Source organism: Brachyistius frenatus, unplaced genomic scaffold (assembly GCF_029030835.1).
Source record: "Brachyistius frenatus isolate BFR_SWC_R1_liver_20210118 unplaced genomic scaffold, ASM2903083v1 Contig_20, whole genome shotgun sequence".
NCBI classification, from domain to species: Eukaryota; Metazoa; Chordata; class Actinopteri; family Embiotocidae; genus Brachyistius; species Brachyistius frenatus.
The window spans coordinates 2,871,294-2,892,419 of record NW_027210619.1 but is presented as its reverse complement, the minus strand read 5'-3'; the positions used below and the strand labels follow the sequence as shown (position 1 = coordinate 2,892,419).

The 21,126-nt window shown below is 41.8% G+C and overlaps 1 protein-coding gene across 1 annotated transcript; it reads left to right on the top strand.

The window, feature by feature from the left end:
* Positions 1-82: 82 nt before the first annotated feature.
* Positions 83-21,042, top strand: chrnb2 (cholinergic receptor, nicotinic, beta 2). Its single transcript, XM_069695942.1, has 6 exons — positions 83-167; positions 9,083-9,228; positions 10,573-10,617; positions 13,169-13,278; positions 15,289-16,417; positions 18,526-21,042. Exons 1-6 carry the CDS (start codon positions 110-112, stop codon positions 18,676-18,678), a joined length of 1,641 nt encoding a protein of 546 aa, XP_069552043.1. The 5' UTR covers positions 83-109; the 3' UTR covers positions 18,679-21,042.
* Positions 21,043-21,126: the final 84 nt, after the last annotated feature.

The following is a 21,126-nucleotide window of genomic DNA, read 5'->3' as shown; positions in this document are numbered from 1 at the left end:
GGAGGTTTGGGTCGTGAGGAGGAGGGGAGTAACACTGCGGGTGTGCTTGGGGTGGCCTCTCCATCCCGGTGAACACCTTACCGGGCTCGGAGCGCGCTCGGACGCACGTATGATGATGGACGGCTGCCCGCCGCTGCTGCTGCTGGCTCTCCTCGCCATTGCGGGAGGTGAGTACTTTGTCCATCTAATGACTCCATCGATGCGCTTTTGTGTGCATCATCACCTTAGAGGGCCAAAAGCACCGCGCGTCCGTGCTTTCAGGGGTTCGGAATAAGGTTTCTTTTAAAGTATTGAGGGAGTGCGAGTAAAAACAAAAGGAGTGGTTAGATGCTGAGGAGAGGTAGTGGTGGAGAAAATGACTCTTTCATTGCTGTGTCACCATCTTTCTCACAGCAGCAGCGAGCGCGACGGAATGATGTAGTGGAGAAATATTACCCACTCCATATCGGCTATGCGCACCTAGACACATTAGCAAATGCAAAAGCTAACAGAGTTCGCATTGTAGGATTAAAACCTATAAGAGATCGTTACATTTAAGGTTCTGTTGTACATAATATAACGTGTTTCGAGACTTCACTTTATAAAGTAACACATGTGGTATTGTATCACAATATTGCCGTAGTAAAGCAGTTCATTTTATGATTTTGCGGGGATAAATCGTATTTAGGCAGCACAGTATAGTACATATTAAAACCTTTAAATGCAGCTTAAACTGTGGTTGCTGTTGCATTGTTGAACTTGAATTACATTGTAAGAAATAGCACACACAGCAGATCTTTGTCAACCAGCAAAAACATTAACCTCCCGCTAAAGAAAAAGTCGGAGCCATTTCTATCACGAGTTATTATTTTCTCTCTAAATATCAGAGAGAGAGAGCAAAATGGTGTGATCACTCACTTAACTCTCTCTCTCATTAACACCGAGGTCCTGCATTGAGTAGGCAGGTTAATGAGAGGCATTTTGAGCTAAAACAACTTCTACATCCTGTCATCAAAGGATAAATGATGTGTCATCCAGCAGTACAGAAAAAGCCTTCTGTCTCTGCATAACAGCCTGACAGATAAACCATCTTTTGCTCTCGTGGAGGACAAGCACTGAGTAAATAAGTCTTATTTACGGCATGGTTGTTGTAGTGAATTTGGAGGGAATGAGGTATGTGTTAAGTGTGATCTATCAGGGTGTTTGAACATATTTTACTTCTGTAAGTTGGCTCTAATGTGGTGTTGGTTTCCACTCAGAGGTTTGCCCCAGCACATCAGCTGATTGGCTGAGTTACTACAGCCTGAAGATTTTCAACCAAATCTATAATAGTGACAGGGCAGAGGCCAGCTCAGTGCCTCCCAGCAAAAAAGACTGTTTGTCGCTGCCTGTGTAGCAGCACACACAACAGACTAAAACACCTCTGTCCACACACCCACACACACACACACACACACACACACACACACACACACACACACACACACACACACACACACACACACACACACACACACACACACACACACACACACACACACACACACACACACACACACACACACACACACACACAGAAGGAGGTTTACACCAAGTTGTTCATCACACCACGTCCAGAAGCAAGATCAAATGCTTTGACCTGCATTAACCTGCCACTTATCACTTCAATCATCGGCTCCAGACAACCTTTGCAAAAACATGGACACACACACACACACACACACACACACACACACACACACACACACACACACACACACACACACACACACACACACACACACACACACACACACACACACACACACACACACACACACACACACTATATTAATAGTAATATACAAATATTTTAAAAAGAAGCTTAATATTTCAAGTAGTAAATACAAAGTGTTTTACACAAATAAAAACAGATACAAAACCAAAATGAATAAATAAAATATATCAAAAATATGAACTGTACAGAAGTAAAACTTATATAATTCAAAAGGCTACGGCCTATTTATAGAACAGTTCAAATTAAAGGAAATAAAAGAATGTCAGCGAAAATAAAATGCACTAAAAGTACAAATAAATCTAATAAAATATCAAATGTTACAAGAAGGTGTTCAGTTTGTGAAGCTGTTGTGGAGTTGCATAATATTTAGCTTTGTTGTTTTATTGTTCCCTGAGTTCATTCAGAGGTACTAAAAAGAGAAAACGCTGCCAACATGAAATATCACTTTAAGGAGCCTCATAAGCAGTGGAGTACTAATGAGTCATCGTCCCTTAAGGGAGTGAATCTGATTAGCATCATCCTCCGAGACCATAAACTCTGTCTACACACAAGCAGACGCAAACACATGTTTGAAGAAATGCTCCCAACGCGCACATGGTCACACACACACACACACACACACACACACACACACACACACACACACACACACACACACACACACACACACACACACACACACACACACACACACACACACACACACACGAAGAATGAGCTTATATTAACACATTTTAGAGATTCCCTACAAAAAACTAGCAAACCACATTATTATATAATGTGCTTAGAAAACACAACATAAGCTTAACTGGACACTGAGATGTCATCTTATACACTCTCATTTATTCATGATGACCCCTGCTGGGATGCAGCCTTCTAACATTCATATCACATTCATATATAGCAAGAGTAGAAGAGACATGTTTGGGAATTCACACGTCTCGCCGATGCAACATAATCCAGCGTCAGAGTAAATAATGGGGGGGATCAAATGAGAAGAAGAAAAGTGGTAACTTTACACCTCCAGAGCCGCAACATTACTTTCTTACATAAGGCATCCACACACACACACACACACACACACACACACACACACACACACACACACACACACACACACACACACACACACACACACACACACACACACACACACACACACACACACACACACACACACACGTCCACAGGGGAGTCTCATATTCAGCGGCTGTGCAAGGACGTTCAAGGACATTTCACCACCTGTCTTAGAGACTGTCGTGAAGATGTGGCCGTCCCGTTGTGTAAGGAGGATGTCTCTTGTCATGTCCCCAGCAGACCGTGCATAATAGACATGTCTGTGGTGCTGAGTTGACCTGATGCAGGGGTTACTGGATATGGAGCACGTTGTGCGACAGTCTCCTCAACCGAGGGCGTAACGTGTACTTAAAATAGTTTTACTACAACACTTTTATTGTCTGTATCTTGACAAATATCATCCATGTCCTCCGCTCTATGAATGCACTTAGTGAACGTCAACTAATCATCACCTTGGCAGTGCTTTGCTCTAGAAAGTTCTGCTCAGTCACAGTTTAGGCTGTCATCACTTTTCTGCTGCACCGTTCCAGCTCTCTGATTGTTCCAGTATTTCAACCTGCATAACTACAACCCTCCTATTCTCTTTCTGTCACTTTTGGTCTGTATCTTGCTTGCCTATTTTTTCCATCTCTATCTCCTTGGCCTGACTCCCAAAACTCAGCAGCAACAGGATCAGATCAGCGGGTTGGGGGGCAGCATCTGTGATCAGAATTGCACAGCAGATTCACAACAGGGGCCTGTATTTGTATACAAGAACGTGCGTGATTCCATGTGTAAAACTGTGTGCTCTCGTGTACTTTGAACAAGATTGTGTGTGTGTGTGTGTGTGTGTGTGTGTGTGTGTGTGTGTGTGTGTGTGTGTGTGTGTGTGTGTGTGTGTGTGTGTGTGTGTGTGTGTGTGTGTGTGTGTGTGTGTGTGTGTGTGTGTGTGTGTGTGTGTGTGTGTGTGTGTGTGTGTGTGTGTGTGTGTGTGTGTGTGTGTGTGTGTGTATGAATGAGTATAGCAGTAGTAGCAGCACAAAGCAGTGTGGCCCTGGAGATTAGAGGAAAGCAAAGGGAGAGCACAGAGGTTTAATAGAAACTTACGCAGCAGAGAAGAAAAGGCTGATAAAAGACATTTGGAAAATTAAGAGTTTTAATTTTGACTTTGTTAAAAGAGGGGAAAAAAACGTACAACAGACTTACATCAAGCGAAGGCTGTGTTTATGTTGCGCTGATACAGCTGTTTATAGATGCGTATTCGAGATAACGCATATATTTTATATAGATGAAATCACAGACTATAAAAGATACAACTTTTTTTTATCATGAGTCTTGCAGAAATAATATGACATCTAAAATCCCTGATAAACTACAATAGAACCAGAGAAAATATATACGTATCAAGAAAAAGTCATGATTTTGTAGAGAGAGTGAAAATATATGTTTTTAAGGATCTTGAGCAGGCCTTCAACAAGATAAGGGGAAAAAGTCCAAAATGTTATCCAGACTGTATTGCAGTCAGACCTCCTCCTCCTATCTCTTCATGAGCACATATTGGCTGCAGGTTCTGACCCGGTGAAAACATGGCCTCAGGATTTATGAGTGGCCAAAGGATAGCACAAATAATAGCAGCTAAGAAAGGCGTAATGCAGTTCAAGTGATGTGTTTTATTGGCCATCCCTGAAATACCGAGGCCATACCCTGTCATCCAACAGTTCAGCTCATTGCACTGTAAACAATAAAAAAAAAAAATCATAGGTTCTCGCGGTGAAACTTTCTTTAGTCATTTAAATCATTTTAACATTTTCTCCTAAAAATTTCCCTTGATATGAATTCAAACTTTGGTAAAACACTTTCCACTGTTCGGCACAGTGACAATATGGTCTGTTTAGCCCCAGTGCTTTATAAAGACCCTTAATCTCATATACCTCAAAACATTTTCAAAATTAAGAAGCTATATTTAATTGCTGCAGCTTTACAGAAAATGAAATGATCTAGCTTGATAAATTTGGCATTATATACTGTAGGTGTAATTCTATATTTCTATTTATGTTTGAACAACGTTTGGACCCACAATATGCATCTGTTATAAAGAGCCTGTCAAAGCATCAGTGGAGAAAACATTTATGGCCTCTTTATATGTAGAACACTAACTATAAAACTAAGTATCAGCTATTAGGATATTATACACCGATAAAAGATATTTAGTGATAAATTCATCAACAAACAAATAAGTTGCTGCAATGATCAGTGCTCATGTGCTAATATTTATCAGGCCAGCAACTATCTAATTATTAATGGACCTATAAAATAAAATAGGGAAAAATTTACCCTGCAATTTCCCAAAGCTCAATGTGCCTTTCAAACAGTCCAAAACCCAAATATATTAGTGATGTAACGCAGACAGAAGCAGCAAATCCTTACATCTAAACAGCTGCAGTCATTGATCAATACTATATTGTGATCGAATAATAATCAACTATCTCTCATCTCTGTTCTAAAATCAACTTTTAGGCTATAATGCAACACTGAAAGAATATGTGAAAGCTCTTTTTTTAAATTCCTTTTTAAAAACTGTCTGTATTCTTACATATTTATCTAAATGTCCATGTTTTGATTTGACTATTTATTTAATTTGGTGTTGTTTCATGTAAAAGTTTCTGTGTGTGATTTATTCAGTTACATTACATTTTTCATCCATGACTTTGTCTTTGCAATAGACGGCACTTTTCAATTTCTGAAAACATAATGCAAAGTTTGCCTTTACAAAAGAGCTTCATGACTAAATTGTTTAATTCGTTTAAAGGAGATGCTTTTCTATGTAGAGAATTACTTGCAAAGTTGAGGTAGGTGAATAAAACATGTTAGTTGCATTGCTGTAGAAAGTACACCTTCTTCAGTTACAACAGCACAAACTCAACTGGCCATACTTCTCTTTACAGTGGAGGTTAGTGGGCCAATAAAGCTTCCGCTCCCAGTTAGTCCACAGTGGGATGGTTTTGTTTTTGGAGTGCTATAATATTGCAGCTGGATGGAAGATCAATATTAATATCTCAGCTCTATGGCCACTATACAGCCAATTGGGTCTTGCCAGTAGATCAATGGATCTCTCCATTATTGATTTAAGAATATTTCAGCATAAAAGGTCCCAGCTGCAGCCAAAAAGCCTCTTTGGCACTCTGCAGAAAGAAGAGCAGAAAGCGACCCAACTTCCCCTCCAACCTTTTCTCGTTTGTGAATGACCTGTATAAATAGAGATCATCCCTGTAAAAGTCTTAGTGGGATCATTTAATTTAGCGCTCGCTTTGCCCTCATTTTCCCCACGTTTGTCTTTACAATGAGTGTGTACTCTGGCCTCTAAGTAGTGTTGTAAATTACAAAAAATAGATGCTTTCAAATGTAACATATGATCAAACAAGTTATTGTCAGCACCGATTTGAGCAAAAACACAAATAAGGCCTCCAGACTCTCCGAGATCCATCAGCATGTTGATGTCAATGTCTGTCTGAGGGAAGAGAGGAGAAAGCAATGGAGCCACGAAGCAATCAAACACGGTGAACATGGCTACCATCTTGTCTGTTGTGGTGCTGTGTCACTGAAATGTGTATGTGTGCGCACGTTTGCATGTGCATGGCGGTGTCTAACTTTCCTCACTCTAGGGTCTAATGGGGAGCCCTGCTGAAATATTCATAGTGTCACATTAAGTTTGCAATATTTGCACCGGAAAACAACCAGAATACAACCTGAGCTACCAGCAACATTACAACCACTCAGCTCAGCCTTTGGCATGAGAGTTGTATGTGAAGACGCAGAGACAGATAGAGAGAGAGACATCAGTCTCGTTTAGAGGCATTAAGCGCTGAAGACGTACAGCCGAGTTAACATGTTTGTGCAGCAATCAGATTATAGTGTGGATATTTTTGTAGTCTTGTTCTTGAGATAAGAAAACTTAGAATAGACAAAAGCTTTCCGTTTGGCTTTCTAATTTGACTCAGTGCTGAAAAATATTAGTCTAGACTTTCATCCTGAGACCATGCAAATACCGAACTATAAATAAGCAAAACTAAAAAAAAGACTCAGAGTGGAAACATATAAGCTAAGATTGCACATATCTCAACATTTGTTTTAACAGAAAATTTAAATGAGACTTGTAATATGCAAATAAGTGCAGTATTTCACATAGAAACGTTAAGTCATTTAGTTGAAAAAAAAAATAATACCCGCAACTGTTACCAGTCCTGTCCTGTCCTGCTACCCCATTGTTGAAGTAACCTGTATTGGCTTCCTGTCTCATCCAACTGTGTTATTGCCTTGTGCTTTGGAGAATAATATACATTACTCATATGGTTCAGACACAGACAGTAATGCTTATTTCCCTCATGAATATGTGCTCACAAAGAGACACGTATAAACACGCTAGCCTGCACTCAATAAAGAACCAGAGTGCTACACACGTGCTGACAGGATGTGTATTGACGATGCCAGATTAGTGAGGGAAAGGGCAATAAATGGACAGTGGCTGTCAGCGACAGAGAGATGGAGATAGCAGGACAGACTGAGGGAGGGAGACAATCAGGGGAGTGGGAAGAAGATACGGGCAGACTGTGATGATGGAAGGACGGAGAAAGCCTAAAAGAAAATGTGATGGCAGAGAAAGAGCAGGAGATTAAAAAAGCAGGGGGGGGGGGGGGGGTCGGCGAGAAATTGTGTGTTGAATTCACAGGGTAGGAACAAAGTCCTCATTGATCTAGAGACCGTGGCTATCATTCCTGTTCAGTAAACACAGCAGCGCTACAGGGCAAGAGGGAGGGAGGAGGAAGGTGAAGCTCAAGGGAGACAACGAGGGGGGGAGGACAGAGTGTCAGAGAGGAGCTCAGAAACGTGAACATCCACAAGTACAGTGGAAAAAAAATAATCTGTTTTGTACATTGCTTTAGTTTCCATTTCTATTTTTAATTGCATTTACCTCTATGTATTTATCTATGCGAGTCTCGTCCTTTTGTAGCTCATACATTTCTCTGCAACTAAATATTATTTAAATTGATGATTAATCTGAAAGATTAAGATGACTGGATACAAGCAGAAAATCCTCACGCTTGAAACCAGAGATTGTTTTGTATTTTTCGGTAATAAATGACTTGTAGACAAATTTTCATCAGATTCACTCATCAGTTACTCTATTTATTGTTTCAGCGATGTTTACTGAATACTATTTGGTCTAAATGAATTCAATATCATGTCAGTTTTTTTGCGGATGTTTTAGCATGACCAGTATTGTATTGCATTTAGATTGTTGTCTATTTAAATCTTATTTGTATAATTGAAATGTTTTTATTGCCTGTTAAAAGTTTTCATCTCAAGATACTTTCTTTAAATGTTGAAGAAAAACGTACTGGTTGTTGTGCTGATGTTTGTTTTCCTTCACCGTTAATAGCCTCTAAAAGAACATGACAACATTGGTAGCATGTTTAACAGTCAGCAGCCTGTATTTATCTTTAGGGGGAAAGTGTGAGGGAATTATGAGAGAGAAAGGATGCAGCCCAGGAGCGAGCAGATGCCAGAGACACAGAGAATGAGGAAGGAAGTAGGAGGTGCAGCACAGTTGTTTTTCTTCTATGCATCGTGTCTCTCAGTAAAAAAATAAATAAATAAATAAAATCCCTTCCTGTGTGTGGTGTCGTCGACCACTCACACAGATACACTACAGTCTGCTACAGATGGATGGATGGAGGACAGCAGGGAGTGCGGGATGGAGGGAAGACAGGGGAAGGGAAGTGAGAGATGGAGTGAAAATAACCCAAAGCTACAAAAGACTGGCAGTTGGGGAGAGGTGCAACACAGCAGAGGGGAATAGATAGAGACAGAGCAGCAGCACAAAGAGAGTGATAGAGACAGAAAAGATAGCGATAGAGACATACAGACTGGTTGACTCATTCTTATGATGTCAGATCTTGTAAGAAGTGTGTATCGAGCTGTGCTGACGTGCTCCAGCCGGCAGTGATGAGTAATGCCATGGTTCAAAGGCTCTGCATTCTCAATTCACATGGATAGCCATGCAGCTTTCAATGCTGGCAGTGAGGACAGTGGCCAAACAGAGGAACTCAACAGTCCCACTGACTCTGTGCTCTTGTGTGTTTGTGCCATATATCTGATATGATAAATGTTTTTTTTTTTAAATAATGCCAGGAGAGACACAGATGGCTGCAACATTTTTTCCCCCTCCTGATAGAGGTAGATGATGATGATGATAATGTGTTCTCATTATAGGCAGCCTTGGGGCAGACACAGAGGAGCGGTTGGTGGAGCATCTCCTAAACCCAGCCCACTACAACAAACTGATCCGTCCTGCGACTAATGGCTCTGAGCTGGTTACTGTGCAGCTGATGGTGTCATTGGCCCAACTCATAAGTGTGGTGAGTATGCATGTGTCTGAGCCTGAATATGTTTGCACGATTATATATGATACTCAACACTGCAATTGGATTACACATAAATGATTATACTAACTGTTTGCAAGATATTTTATAAGGTGAAAAAAATGCACTTATTTTGACTTTTGCTGTTTTTGCTGGAAATGTAAAATTTGCTTATATGCATTTCTTGACCATGGAAAAATGATCTGTTGTCAGATCACAAAGAATGTTCATGTGGTATTTATATGGAACAATCATGAGTGACATAAGAAGTCAGTACCATGGCTGACCATTTCTATTTCAGGACTGCAGTGACACTTGGACACTCAAAAACTCAGATTAAGACAGCCAGGGTTTCATACTCCACAAACCTAATGAAGGAGGTTCTATATTGAGCTGCAGCTCGAGCTGCAGGCGAGTGGCAGAGGGGTGGGTGGAGATAGAGTATTTATAAATTGTCATGTTCTGAATGAAGACAAAGATATAAAGTTACATCTACACCATTTTAACTAGGATTTAGGGATGGCAAAGGAAATTTCAAATCAATCAGATAATAATTTTGTCCATTTGGTCATTAATAGCATTTTGTAAAATGTTTCCAACAGGCAAACCAGCAGTAGAGAAAGAAGTGTTAAATAATACAAGCGATTAAATTCAAATTGATACTATTCTCGGACAAGTAAAAGGTCCTGAGTTCAGTAATATGTAAATTACATTCTAATGTTGTAGGTGGCTGCAATAGAGCTAATTTTACTTACTTTATATACTGTTGGGTCATTTTATTTAATGAATAACAATGCATTGCATTTATATGATCATTATAGTATCTGCGAGGTAAGACACTCAACTTCAGTGCACTCACAATTGTGCATATACTGTAAGTATTTACTTGAGTAAATATACTTGTTACTATTCACCCCCGTAAAAAAGCTCAAAACAAAGAGTAAAATAACTGCTGCCTTAAAATGCTCCACTGAAGCACATTAGTTTACCTTTGATTACGTTAAAGGGCCACATCACTGATTTTACACACAGATTGTTTTATTCATTATGACAGTGCTACCTCACATGTAAAAGCAGTTGTATAATGCCTTCTACGGCTCAGGAGGAGCCCTGTCTGAGCCTGAGAAACAAGTCTGAGAAATTCATCATCACATTTATCTTGACTTCGGCTTGAAGACTTACAATTTTATAAAACTTGTACATGGAGTTTAAAAAACATTTACAAATCAAGATATCTCGTCCTCACTGTATCTACTTTATACCATTAATTAAGAGTCTGTCACTCACACAGAAGTGCTGATACGAAATTCAAGTTTTTAATATTTGTATTCTTCTACGCAGCATGAAAGAGAACAGGTGATGACCACCAATGTCTGGCTAACACAGGTGAGACTTCCCACCGATCAACTCATCTCACCATCGCGCCACATCAAACTGTCCCACAGAGAAAGAGAAATGCAGGGGAGGGGAGTTAAATATGAGATTTTTGGATGTTTTCATTTGAGCTTTCACAGTGTCACAGCGAGGTCACCGAAAGTGACTCACAAACCGAGAGCGACTTGGATGGTCGTCATAAATGTGACTTCCACACGCACACACTGAATAATCCTCTCTCTACAATGTACTACCGTATGTGATGGATTAGATTATATAATAAAATTCCACAGTGTTATCATACCAGTAGAGCATGATACATGAGGTGTGGTGAAGCTACTGGAGGGGAAAGATACATCTCTGTTCCATATGTTTCACTGGCTCTGTGGCTCGCTGAAAGTAACCCAGCCTCTATTCATGTAGAGCAGCGGCTCGGAGAGCTGACAAAGACAGGTGAGGTGTCAGACAGTCAGAGAGAGATATCAAACAATGCACGTCCTCCAAATCTCAAAATTTGACAGGAGAAATATGACAGGGGAGTAGGAAGAGGCTTTTTTTTTTTTTTTTAACATTCATAACAAAGAAAACTCCCAACAAAAGCACCTTGTGCAAATACTGAAACAACTATTTCTCAGTTGATGTGGGATGAGACATGCTGTACTATACTGTGATCAGCCACATTAAAACTACTGGCTGGTAAAGCATCAAGTATAATACAACAGGTCAGCGATAAATCCGAATAAACGTTCAGTTGTTATTTAATCTGTTTGAAACAGCTGTTTATTTATTTGACAGGCCATTTTGGAGACTGTGATTTTTTTGTTTGTGCTGAACTACACTGGATTGTACAATATTTTGTTCCTCCCACTTAAAAGAATTGTGGTGACATAATATGAGGCTCACCTCTCAGTATAATCCAAAATCGTTTAAACGCCACCACAGACAACAGTCTGCAAAACGACAATGATATTGAATAAACACTTCTTCCAATTAGATTGAAGAACAACCACAGACTGTATATAAATAAAATGGGTTTAGCTTCCATGACATCACCCGTAGGTTTCCTGAAGAGCAGTTTGGAAGCTCACCTCTGGGTGGCTCTGGCCATCACCACCATCTTGGCCCATGCATGTTTATTTCTGCTGTGAAGTTGGGCATTTTAACATGGGGTTCTGTCATTATTGATTTGCTTCTGGGGCCAGCCTCAAGTGGCTATTTGGGGAACTGCAGTTTATGGCACTTTCCAAATTGGCTTCATTTTTCCACCGCTGCTGCTTGATAACAACTGAACATTATAACCCTTATGAAGGGAGGATTTATTGCTTGGCTGTTGTATTATACTTTATGCTTCACCTGTCAGTGGTTTTAATGTTATGGATAATCTGTGTAAACTCACTCTGTAATCATAATGTGACTCTGACTGAGCTGTGACCCCTCTAATACATGGTGAGGCCTTTGTATGCTAACAGCTGAGGCCAGTACAGCATTGTAGCTCATGTAAGTAGGCACATTTAGTAATTATATAAAGACACAAAATGCACACAACCACACACGCGCACATTGTCAACAGAAGCATGTTCAATTTGGACTTAAATTTAGATCCAGAGATGAAACAACCCTGAATACAGCCTTCTGTGTTAATGTAATGTAACCCTCATGGAAGGTGTATATTTGATTACAGTGTTCATATAGCATATATCTATCTCATATTCACAAATAGAGACACACAAATACACACGCACATGTGCACAAACACTGGTGCCTGAGCAATTTAGGATTTATGACATGTAATGGAGCAAAGAATGGCCATCAGTGCTCTATGGATTCCTCACCATCAGAAAGTCAGGGAGCCATGGACAACTGTCCAGAGAGAAGGCAAACGGAAATGACCATAATGCATCATGGTTACTGCAGACAGAACTCGCATGAGCATTACAGCTCCAACCTGGTCGTAACACAGAGGAGTCAGACAGTGCCGCTGTTACAGGTCGCAGAGGCTTCGGTGTGGCAATATCAGTGACTGACCCACAACATGCAGAACAAGATAATGTTGATCCTTTACACAAGGTTATACGGAGGACACAGGGATGTTTGCTGACGCACTCTCTCTCTCACACACACACGCACACGCACGCACACACACACACACGCGCACACACACACACACACACACACACACACGCACGCACGCACACACACACACACACACACACACACACACACACACACACACACACACACACACACACACACACACACCATTTTAATCATGCTGATTGCTTCGTGGCTGGGTATGTTTAAAAGACCATCCAGGGTCAGGACAGCAATGAGTGTTACTCTCGCCCTCTCTACAGCGTCTAGTTAAAAGTGTGACGAAGGCTCAGGGAGGACAGACAGCACCGGATGTTCCCCCGGCTAACGCGCTTCCTGTCATTGACTGACTGACTGACTGACAGACAGACAAAAAGACAGAGAGAAAGACCTTCTCCTCTCAAGACATCTTTTTGCTCTGTGCGATTGGGAGATGAGTGACAAAGCATTGTGCTTTTACTTTGGCCTTCAGGAGTGGCAGGACTATCGTCTGACTTGGGTCCCTGAGGAGTTTGATGGAATGATGAAGGTCAGGCTGCCCTCGAAACACATCTGGCTGCCTGACGTGGTGCTCTACAACAAGTGAGTCCCTCTTTCAGCCTCCTGTCCTCACTTCATAAAGCTCACGGAAGACTCGAATAGGCTCATGGATGCATGCGTACTCAAAAGATGCATAATGAAATCACATACAACTCATTAAACTGACAATACTTTAAAGCCAACTCCCCGGTGAGCTGATCCTACTTCCACCACTTTAAATAAGAACATCAATTAAATAACAAGTTGAATTGTGTAATACATGCCTGCCCGCAACCCATGACTGAATATGTCCACTGTAATCTCCTCATATTGCTCATGCTACATTACTATACCACCAAATCTCATGAGACACGTCAAAGAGTCAGTCATCTGCACTGCACATTCAGGTAGATGGGCGCATGCATTTACAGTAGATGTGCGGTGATACAGCAGGTGTGTACTGTTAATCCACACGAATGCACTCGCACATGAATGCGTGCAAGCTGCTCTTCTGTCTTTCTGTCTCGTTAAATATGTAAACGTTTATGTGGTGTGCGTGCGGAAATGCTCGATAATCAACTCTATCTTTACATTTGAATTTAGTCTCTATCCAGGTAGTAAAAAGGTGGTGATGTCTACATTGTTATTCACATCACTTTGTAAGATATGCAGCTGTAAGTTTTAATTCTGCTATTGCTATTGTTATTAACATCTCAAGGGTAAAACATTTTCTCCTGGACCCTACTGACCCCTCTCCTCCTTCCTACCGCCAACCTCTTTGCATAGTGTCCAGTCATGTACAGTTCACACAGAAACTCAGGAACCATCTAGTACTGTATGCTGGCATATTACTAATGCACAACATATTGTTTTTGTGTGTCAACTACTTAACGGTAACTACATCAAAGTCATTTATTTAGCTCTGGTGTTTTTTTTACCAGGTTGTTAATCTATCCTTGAGTGAGCTGGGCATTATGGCTGAAATCAGCCATGTGGAAATGAGTGTACAATGAAGTGTATGTAAATAATAATAACACAAATTGATGTTCAGCACAGTGGTCTACATGTAAGCTAAACTCTAATGCATAATATAAAACATTTAACATTAACAGCATGTTTAGCTGATTACAATTTGCATGTCTGAGGGATATTAAGATGTTGCAGACCACTTGTCTTAATGTAATGGAAACTGAGTATCAGCCTACAGTATGTAAATCAGCTCATTGGAGTACAGTGATCTGTCTGGCCTTCTCCTCTTTCCCGGGCTGCTTCGGTCCTTACTTTTCTAAAGATTAAAAGATCCCTGACCCACCTCACCCTGGATAAAATGATCCCATTAATCGCACGTACCCCAGGTCGGCCAGCTTTCCTCCAAGTCTCCGACGATTCAAACTGTCAGTCACTTAAACAGGAGGATTAGCACAGTTTAGGTCACCGCTAAACCTTCTAATTTTGAAGTCTCAATTTGATTTTGTTATTGAATTTGGAGGAAAGATGATGGTTCTTGCACTTGAGAAGGTGGGTCAACTGTGTAAGTGAAGTCAGAAATTATGAATTATCCTCTTGAGTATGTTATATCTTACAGCATTCTCCATCATTAAGCAGTTTTTTTCCCCTAAATCTGGAGCTAAATGGAAATCCAGTCTTCAGCTTTAATGTTGCCAGCTGACTTCTGATTTAGGTGTCTAACCTGATCTGTTTAATCTGACTCTGGCCTGAGTTGTGTTTCCTGCCTACACCGCACGTTAATTCAATCTCACTTCCTCGTTCATATAAGCAGGTTTGTGTGACCCTGCTTACCTGAGACACCTCAAAGTGTCATTCCCATAACCTCAAGATCCATGAGTTTGTGTGTGTGTGTGTGTGTGTGTGTGTGTGTGTGTGTGTGTCCTTACGCTCAAACAAACCTGTACTGCATAATGAGATGAGACATGTCACGTTCTCCTGACTCAGGGGAAACATGGCCTCTCACTGCACTTTTTGTCATTTAAATCATCACACTAAAGTCTGACTAGTTATGCTTATGTCTGAAAATATGTCTGACACCCATATCTCTCTCACCCTGTCTCTCAGTGCTGATGGGGTGTACGAGGTGTCGTTCTACTCTAATGCAGTGGTGTCCTACGATGGCAGTATCTTCTGGTTGCCTCCGGCCATCTACAAATCAGCCTGTAAGATCGAGGTCAAGCACTTCCCCTTTGACCAGCAGAACTGTACACTGCGCTTTCGCTCCTGGACCTACGACCGCACCGAGATTGATCTAGTGCTTCGAGCTGACGTGGCCAGCATGGATGACTTCACGCCCAGTGGGGAGTGGGACATCATTGCCCTGCCAGGCAGACGAAATGAGAATCCAGCCGACCCGACCTATGTGGACATCACGTATGACTTCATTATTCGTAGGAAGCCTCTTTTTTACACCATCAACCTCATCATCCCGTGTGTGCTCATCACTTCACTGGCCATCCTGGTCTTCTACCTGCCATCTGACTGCGGGGAGAAGATGACCCTGTGCATTTCAGTGCTTCTGGCTCTCACTGTGTTCCTGCTGCTAATCTCCAAGATCGTTCCACCCACTTCACTGGATGTCCCTTTGGTGGGGAAGTACCTGATGTTCACCATGGTTCTGGTCACTTTCTCTATTGTCACGAGTGTCTGTGTGCTAAATGTGCACCACCGATCACCCACCACACACACCATGCCCCCTTGGGTTAAACTGGTGTTCCTCAACAAGCTTCCTGCCCTGCTCTTCATGCGCCAGCCAAGGAACAGCTGCGAGCGCCAGCGGCTACGTCAAAGAAGGAGGGCACAGGAGCAGAAGGAGGGCGGGCGTGGCGGGGAAGCCGGGGCCTTGATGGTGGGGCTTGGGCTGGGGAGTGCTGGTGGGAACGGAGGTGGAACCTCCACAGCGGTGTTTGGCAAGGACGACAGTGACCCTTGTACGTGCTACGTGAACCGGGCGTCTGTTAAACAGTTTGGAGGGGACCTGGGAGGTGCAGGAGGGGGATCCATGGATGGTCTGAACAGGGTGAGGGAGAGCCGGGAGGGGGGCTCTGGAAACCTGCCGAGGGGGAAGCAAGCAGCAGGAGGTCCTGCTTTGACACAAGCCCTGCTGGCACAAGCCTGCCCGGGCTTTGAGGAGGCTGTGGAAGGAGTACGTTTCATCGCCAACCACATGAAGAGTGAGGACGATGATCAGAGTGTGAGTATTACATTATCAGTGTGAAAACTGATATCTGTTGCTCCATATCACAACCTGAAGCATGGGGGATATTTCAAAATATAAAATTTGCTTTAAAGCTGCTCAAATAAGATTATTTATATTAACATAGCTGCTAAATGTATTTTTGGCCCTTCATAGAAACGAACTTAGGCACCATTGTTCTAGTCAATAAGTTTTTTCCCAGTCAACTGTGTAGTTTAGTACATGTTGGGGGGCCCCTGCATTTCTGTGTAAACTCACCTCTAATCCAAGCGGAGAATCCAGTGTGGACAAATAGGCTCCTCTGCTCAAACGTCGTCGTTCATAATCCTCAATCAATTTTAAAAATCGTCCACACATACCTGCACATTGTACAGTTTGAATTTCAGATGATGCCATTTTTAAAGAACATGAGAAAGTTTCCAGTAATCTCATAGTTCTTTATCCCTTTCATAAATAATTAAAATGTTCAATAAAAAGGAACAAACTTTTTTTCAGAGCACTACGTGCTACGCGTTTTTCCAGTTCTTTTCTTCTTCATTCACTGTCATGAAAAACGAGCTTCATTTAGTTTAAACTAGCAGAGACAAGAAATACTCACCAGAGATTAAATCATCAAAACACGTCGAAATCTTCCCGTGAACAACAAAACACAATACCGCAAGAGGTAACCTCGGTCTTGAGTAATCTTAACTTTTAAGTATCAAAACAACTTTATTTTGTCACTGCAGGTAGCATACACACAGGTCTCCTTCCCTTATGCCACCTTTTCTTATTCGTTTTTCTGTCGCCATCTTTTTCTTAACCTTTTTGACTCTCTCAAGGTGCTCAGCGCCCCCTCTTGGGTATCTAGAAAACTGAAATTAATTCTATAATTTAACTGATTTATTTTTAATTTATAGGGTTTACATTAACAACAGGTCAGTTTACTAAACATGTAATCACAAACCTACATATATAAATCCCAATCTGCTGTTCTCCACAGCTCTACAAAGATTAATAGGAATTTTTTTGTTTAAATAATTTGACACAAACAGCCTTTAACAAAACTATAGGCTAAGCCTAATTTCAAAAACTCTATTTCTTCATTTTGATTGAAAAAAAAGAAGAAAGAAATAGTAAGTTTGTTTGACGATAAATCTTTAATTGCTGCAATTTAGTGCTCTGCCAATATATAGGCTATGTCAATATAATCTGCATTGAACACAAACAGTATCATCTAATAGCAGCTTGCATGCCATGCCACACTTCAGATTCAGCTCTGTATTAAAATAAAGAAATCATCCTGACTATATGTGGATAAAATCCTGCCATAAATCATCCTCTTTTATGGGAATTTGTTAGCAGCCATGAAAAGTATCCCGAGCCACACAGATCAGTGCCATATCATGTTAAAGTGATGACAGAGCTGTAGAGCCGTGCTGTTTGAAATGCGGGGGGTACTACAACAGACCAGAATCTCATGAGACAGATCTTGTGACGCAATCATTGCCCTCTGAATATTCAACACAGACATGTAATTATAGCAGCAGCATGACGTGTGCATAGAGAAGAAGTACAACGGGAAAGGAGCTGGAATAGAGGAGCCCAGACAACGGATTGAGATGGTATCTTTTATTGCTTTTCCTCAAGGCATCTGAGACCAGGGTTCTCTCCTTGAATGAAAGAAACTGACACGGGAATTAACAGCCCTCTGTAATTCTGTCCATCATCCCCATCGTCGCCATGCCGACCACTTTAAAATCCTCCCTCGCCTGGCACAGTGCATGGGTCAGCCCTTCCCCTCCCCCCTACACTCCCTACTCCTCAAGTTATCATCGCGGGGGTTACAGTGTCAGAACACCCTCTGTCTTTTTCCTCCATCTGTCTCTCGTCTCCCATGTCCTTCTCCGCCTCCTTGACTTGTGTCAGACCTCATCAGAGCTGTGTAGCAGAACGAGTCTCCGTTCACATTAACCCTTCACCTCCATTAACCGTGCGCATAGTGAAAGGCAGAGGGTTAGACATAGAGGGAATGAGAATGACAGGATGTGTGGAGTGTGATTCTGTCCACTTTAATCTCTCTCTTCACCCCGTCTCACACCTTTTTTCTCAATTCCCATCCACAGGTGAGCGAGGACTGGAAATATGTTGCCATGGTGATTGACCGCCTGTTCCTGTGGATCTTTGTGTTTGTGTGCGTGTTCGGCACAGTGGGCATGTTCATGCAGCCCCTCTTCCAGAATTACACAGCCAAGACCATCACCAGCTCACCGGGCTGACCATTCCCGAGCCACGAACACGCTGACAGACAGCTCCCTGACCAATCAGCACAGCAGGACAAGGGCCGGAGGTGGGGGGGAGGGGTGGGTCTGGGTTTTATTGCGTCTACGGAATTGGAATCAGAACTGGTACTGAACAGCAATCACATCCATTACCTTTATAGTAACGTTTTTTGCAACAAACAACTGTTTTTCTTGTATGAAGATAAAGGAAAACACCATCATACTCTTACCTGCAGTTTTTTGTCCAGATGCTAAATGGACTGACCTCCCCTTTCTGGTGGAAAGGTCTCTCCCTGCTCTCCTCTTCAGCCAGTCAGGGAGTGAGGATGCTCTGATTTACTCCTTGTTGAACCTTACGCCAGCCAAACAACACTTTCCGCCAGACACTGACTGCTTAATTGACACATGACATGCCTGTCGTCAACGATGACTGGCATTGCTCATTCACAAACTTGACTGATGTCAGTATCAGAGAGGGAAGGGAGGTTCATACTGAGGTTCTTATTCTTTCTTTTTTTTTTTTTTTTTCTTTTTTTTCAGAAATCCACTGTCAGTGAACTGATTCAGTATATTTTATCATAGCATAGCAGCTTACCACAGTATAGCATTGAGTATATATCATTAAGACTTCTCTATGTGTTAGCTCATGCAAGGGTCTGTTGCTTACAAGAGAGGCTATGGTGTGTTGTATGATTGTATAGATATAACAAGAATGTGATATAAACTGTACTGCACAGCCTGTGATGCGCACACTAACACAACACATCTAAAAGCAACATATTGTGAGGGAAAATACATAGAGGAAACTTATATTAAAGAAGGAGTCGGGTCACGTTGTTCCATGAAAGTCAAAGGGATAAAGTAATAGATTATGCATGGACAGTTTTTTTGCTTAGAGTGTTGTGCACAGGAAGTAGAGAACAGCTGCAGCCTGCTGTGTAAGAGTGCGCAGCTGCAGTGAGATGAACCTACAGCTCCCGAGAAAACGAGAAATCTGAGCCAAGATGGTGGACAGGACCTCCTTGACGATGAACAGTGGAACATGATTTCTCCAAAATGGAGTATTTAGAGCCAAAAGGGGGCAATGATCAGTATTGGGAAAAGTAACATGTATTGGTGGATTGATGGGGGTTTTATCATGAATATTAAGCAGTTATGTCAATTAATATGTAGTTTCACAATTGTTTATTTTCTGTCATTGCTCTGATTATCAAATCAGATTAAGACAGTGTCTAACTTGTTTTCTTTATTTTGTTTTCTCCTCTCCTCTCCCCACTTTCTGCAGTGGATTCTGTTCATGGATGTAATGTTCAGAGCATATGCATATACGTGTGTGTGTGTGTGTGTGTGTGTGTGTGTGTGTGTGTGTGTGTGTGTGTGTGTGTGTGTGTGTGTGTGTGTGTGTGTGTGTGTGTGTGTGTGCGCGCACGCACTTGTGTGTGTGTGTCTGCCCCATATCCCAATGTATTATCACATCTGTGAGATACAATGTTTAAAAGTGCATAATTCTATACCTGTCTCTGCCACCCTTTTAATTAATTTCTGCCAACCTCTCTCCAGTCCTCCTCCCCCAATCTGGTCTTCCATGGACACACATTTTTGACAGTTAGTCCAATTAGAATAACAGTAATCACTAACTCATTGAGGCTGTTTTCTATTTAATCATGGCTGATTTGTCTGATTTCCATAATCTACCCAGGTTCCCTGACAACCATGCAAGATGCATGGCCTTTTCAGGTAGACACGCAGAGGGGCATGAATTAAATTTTCAATAAACAGGAGAGAATGCCAACAGAGCGAACAGTAAAACAGACAAATAAGGCAATACAATATACAAAATCACAAGCAGAACAGACAAACAGAGAGGAGGAGTAAAGCAGGATGTAGACAGAGACAAAGGACTCTTAGTGTTGTTAATGCACTGGGAAGACACTATAAACCTCTGAAAATAATGCTGTCTAATCCCCGGACACTGTCATTCGCTGCGAGTTTCGCCCAGTTTTTTACAGTCCTGTGGCCAAGCCTGCAGCTCAGCTCAGTTCTGGACTGGGAGCTGTCTCTCTCTCTCTGTGTGTCTCTGGAGGATGGGATTACCCATCAGGATCCTCAGCAGATCCTGAACAAGTGTGAAAAGCCTATCAGAGACCTGTGAAAACTGTTGGCTGTGTGAGAAAGTGCTGCTGTCCACTCTCTTTTCTCTCTCTTTGACCTTTACACTATCCTTCCTTTCTACTCACTTCCCCTTTCATCCCCCCCTCCCTTCTCTCCGCCCCACCATCTTTCACCTTCCCCTTCCTGACTCAAAAATCTGCTCCTGTGCACACCTTAACTGGCCCAATAAAGGTTGTAGGTTCAGATTAATCCATGTATGTCTGTGTGGCATGTTTTTACTCTCTCACACACGCATACATAGCCTGTACTCTGTAAATTACTGTATTAGCCATT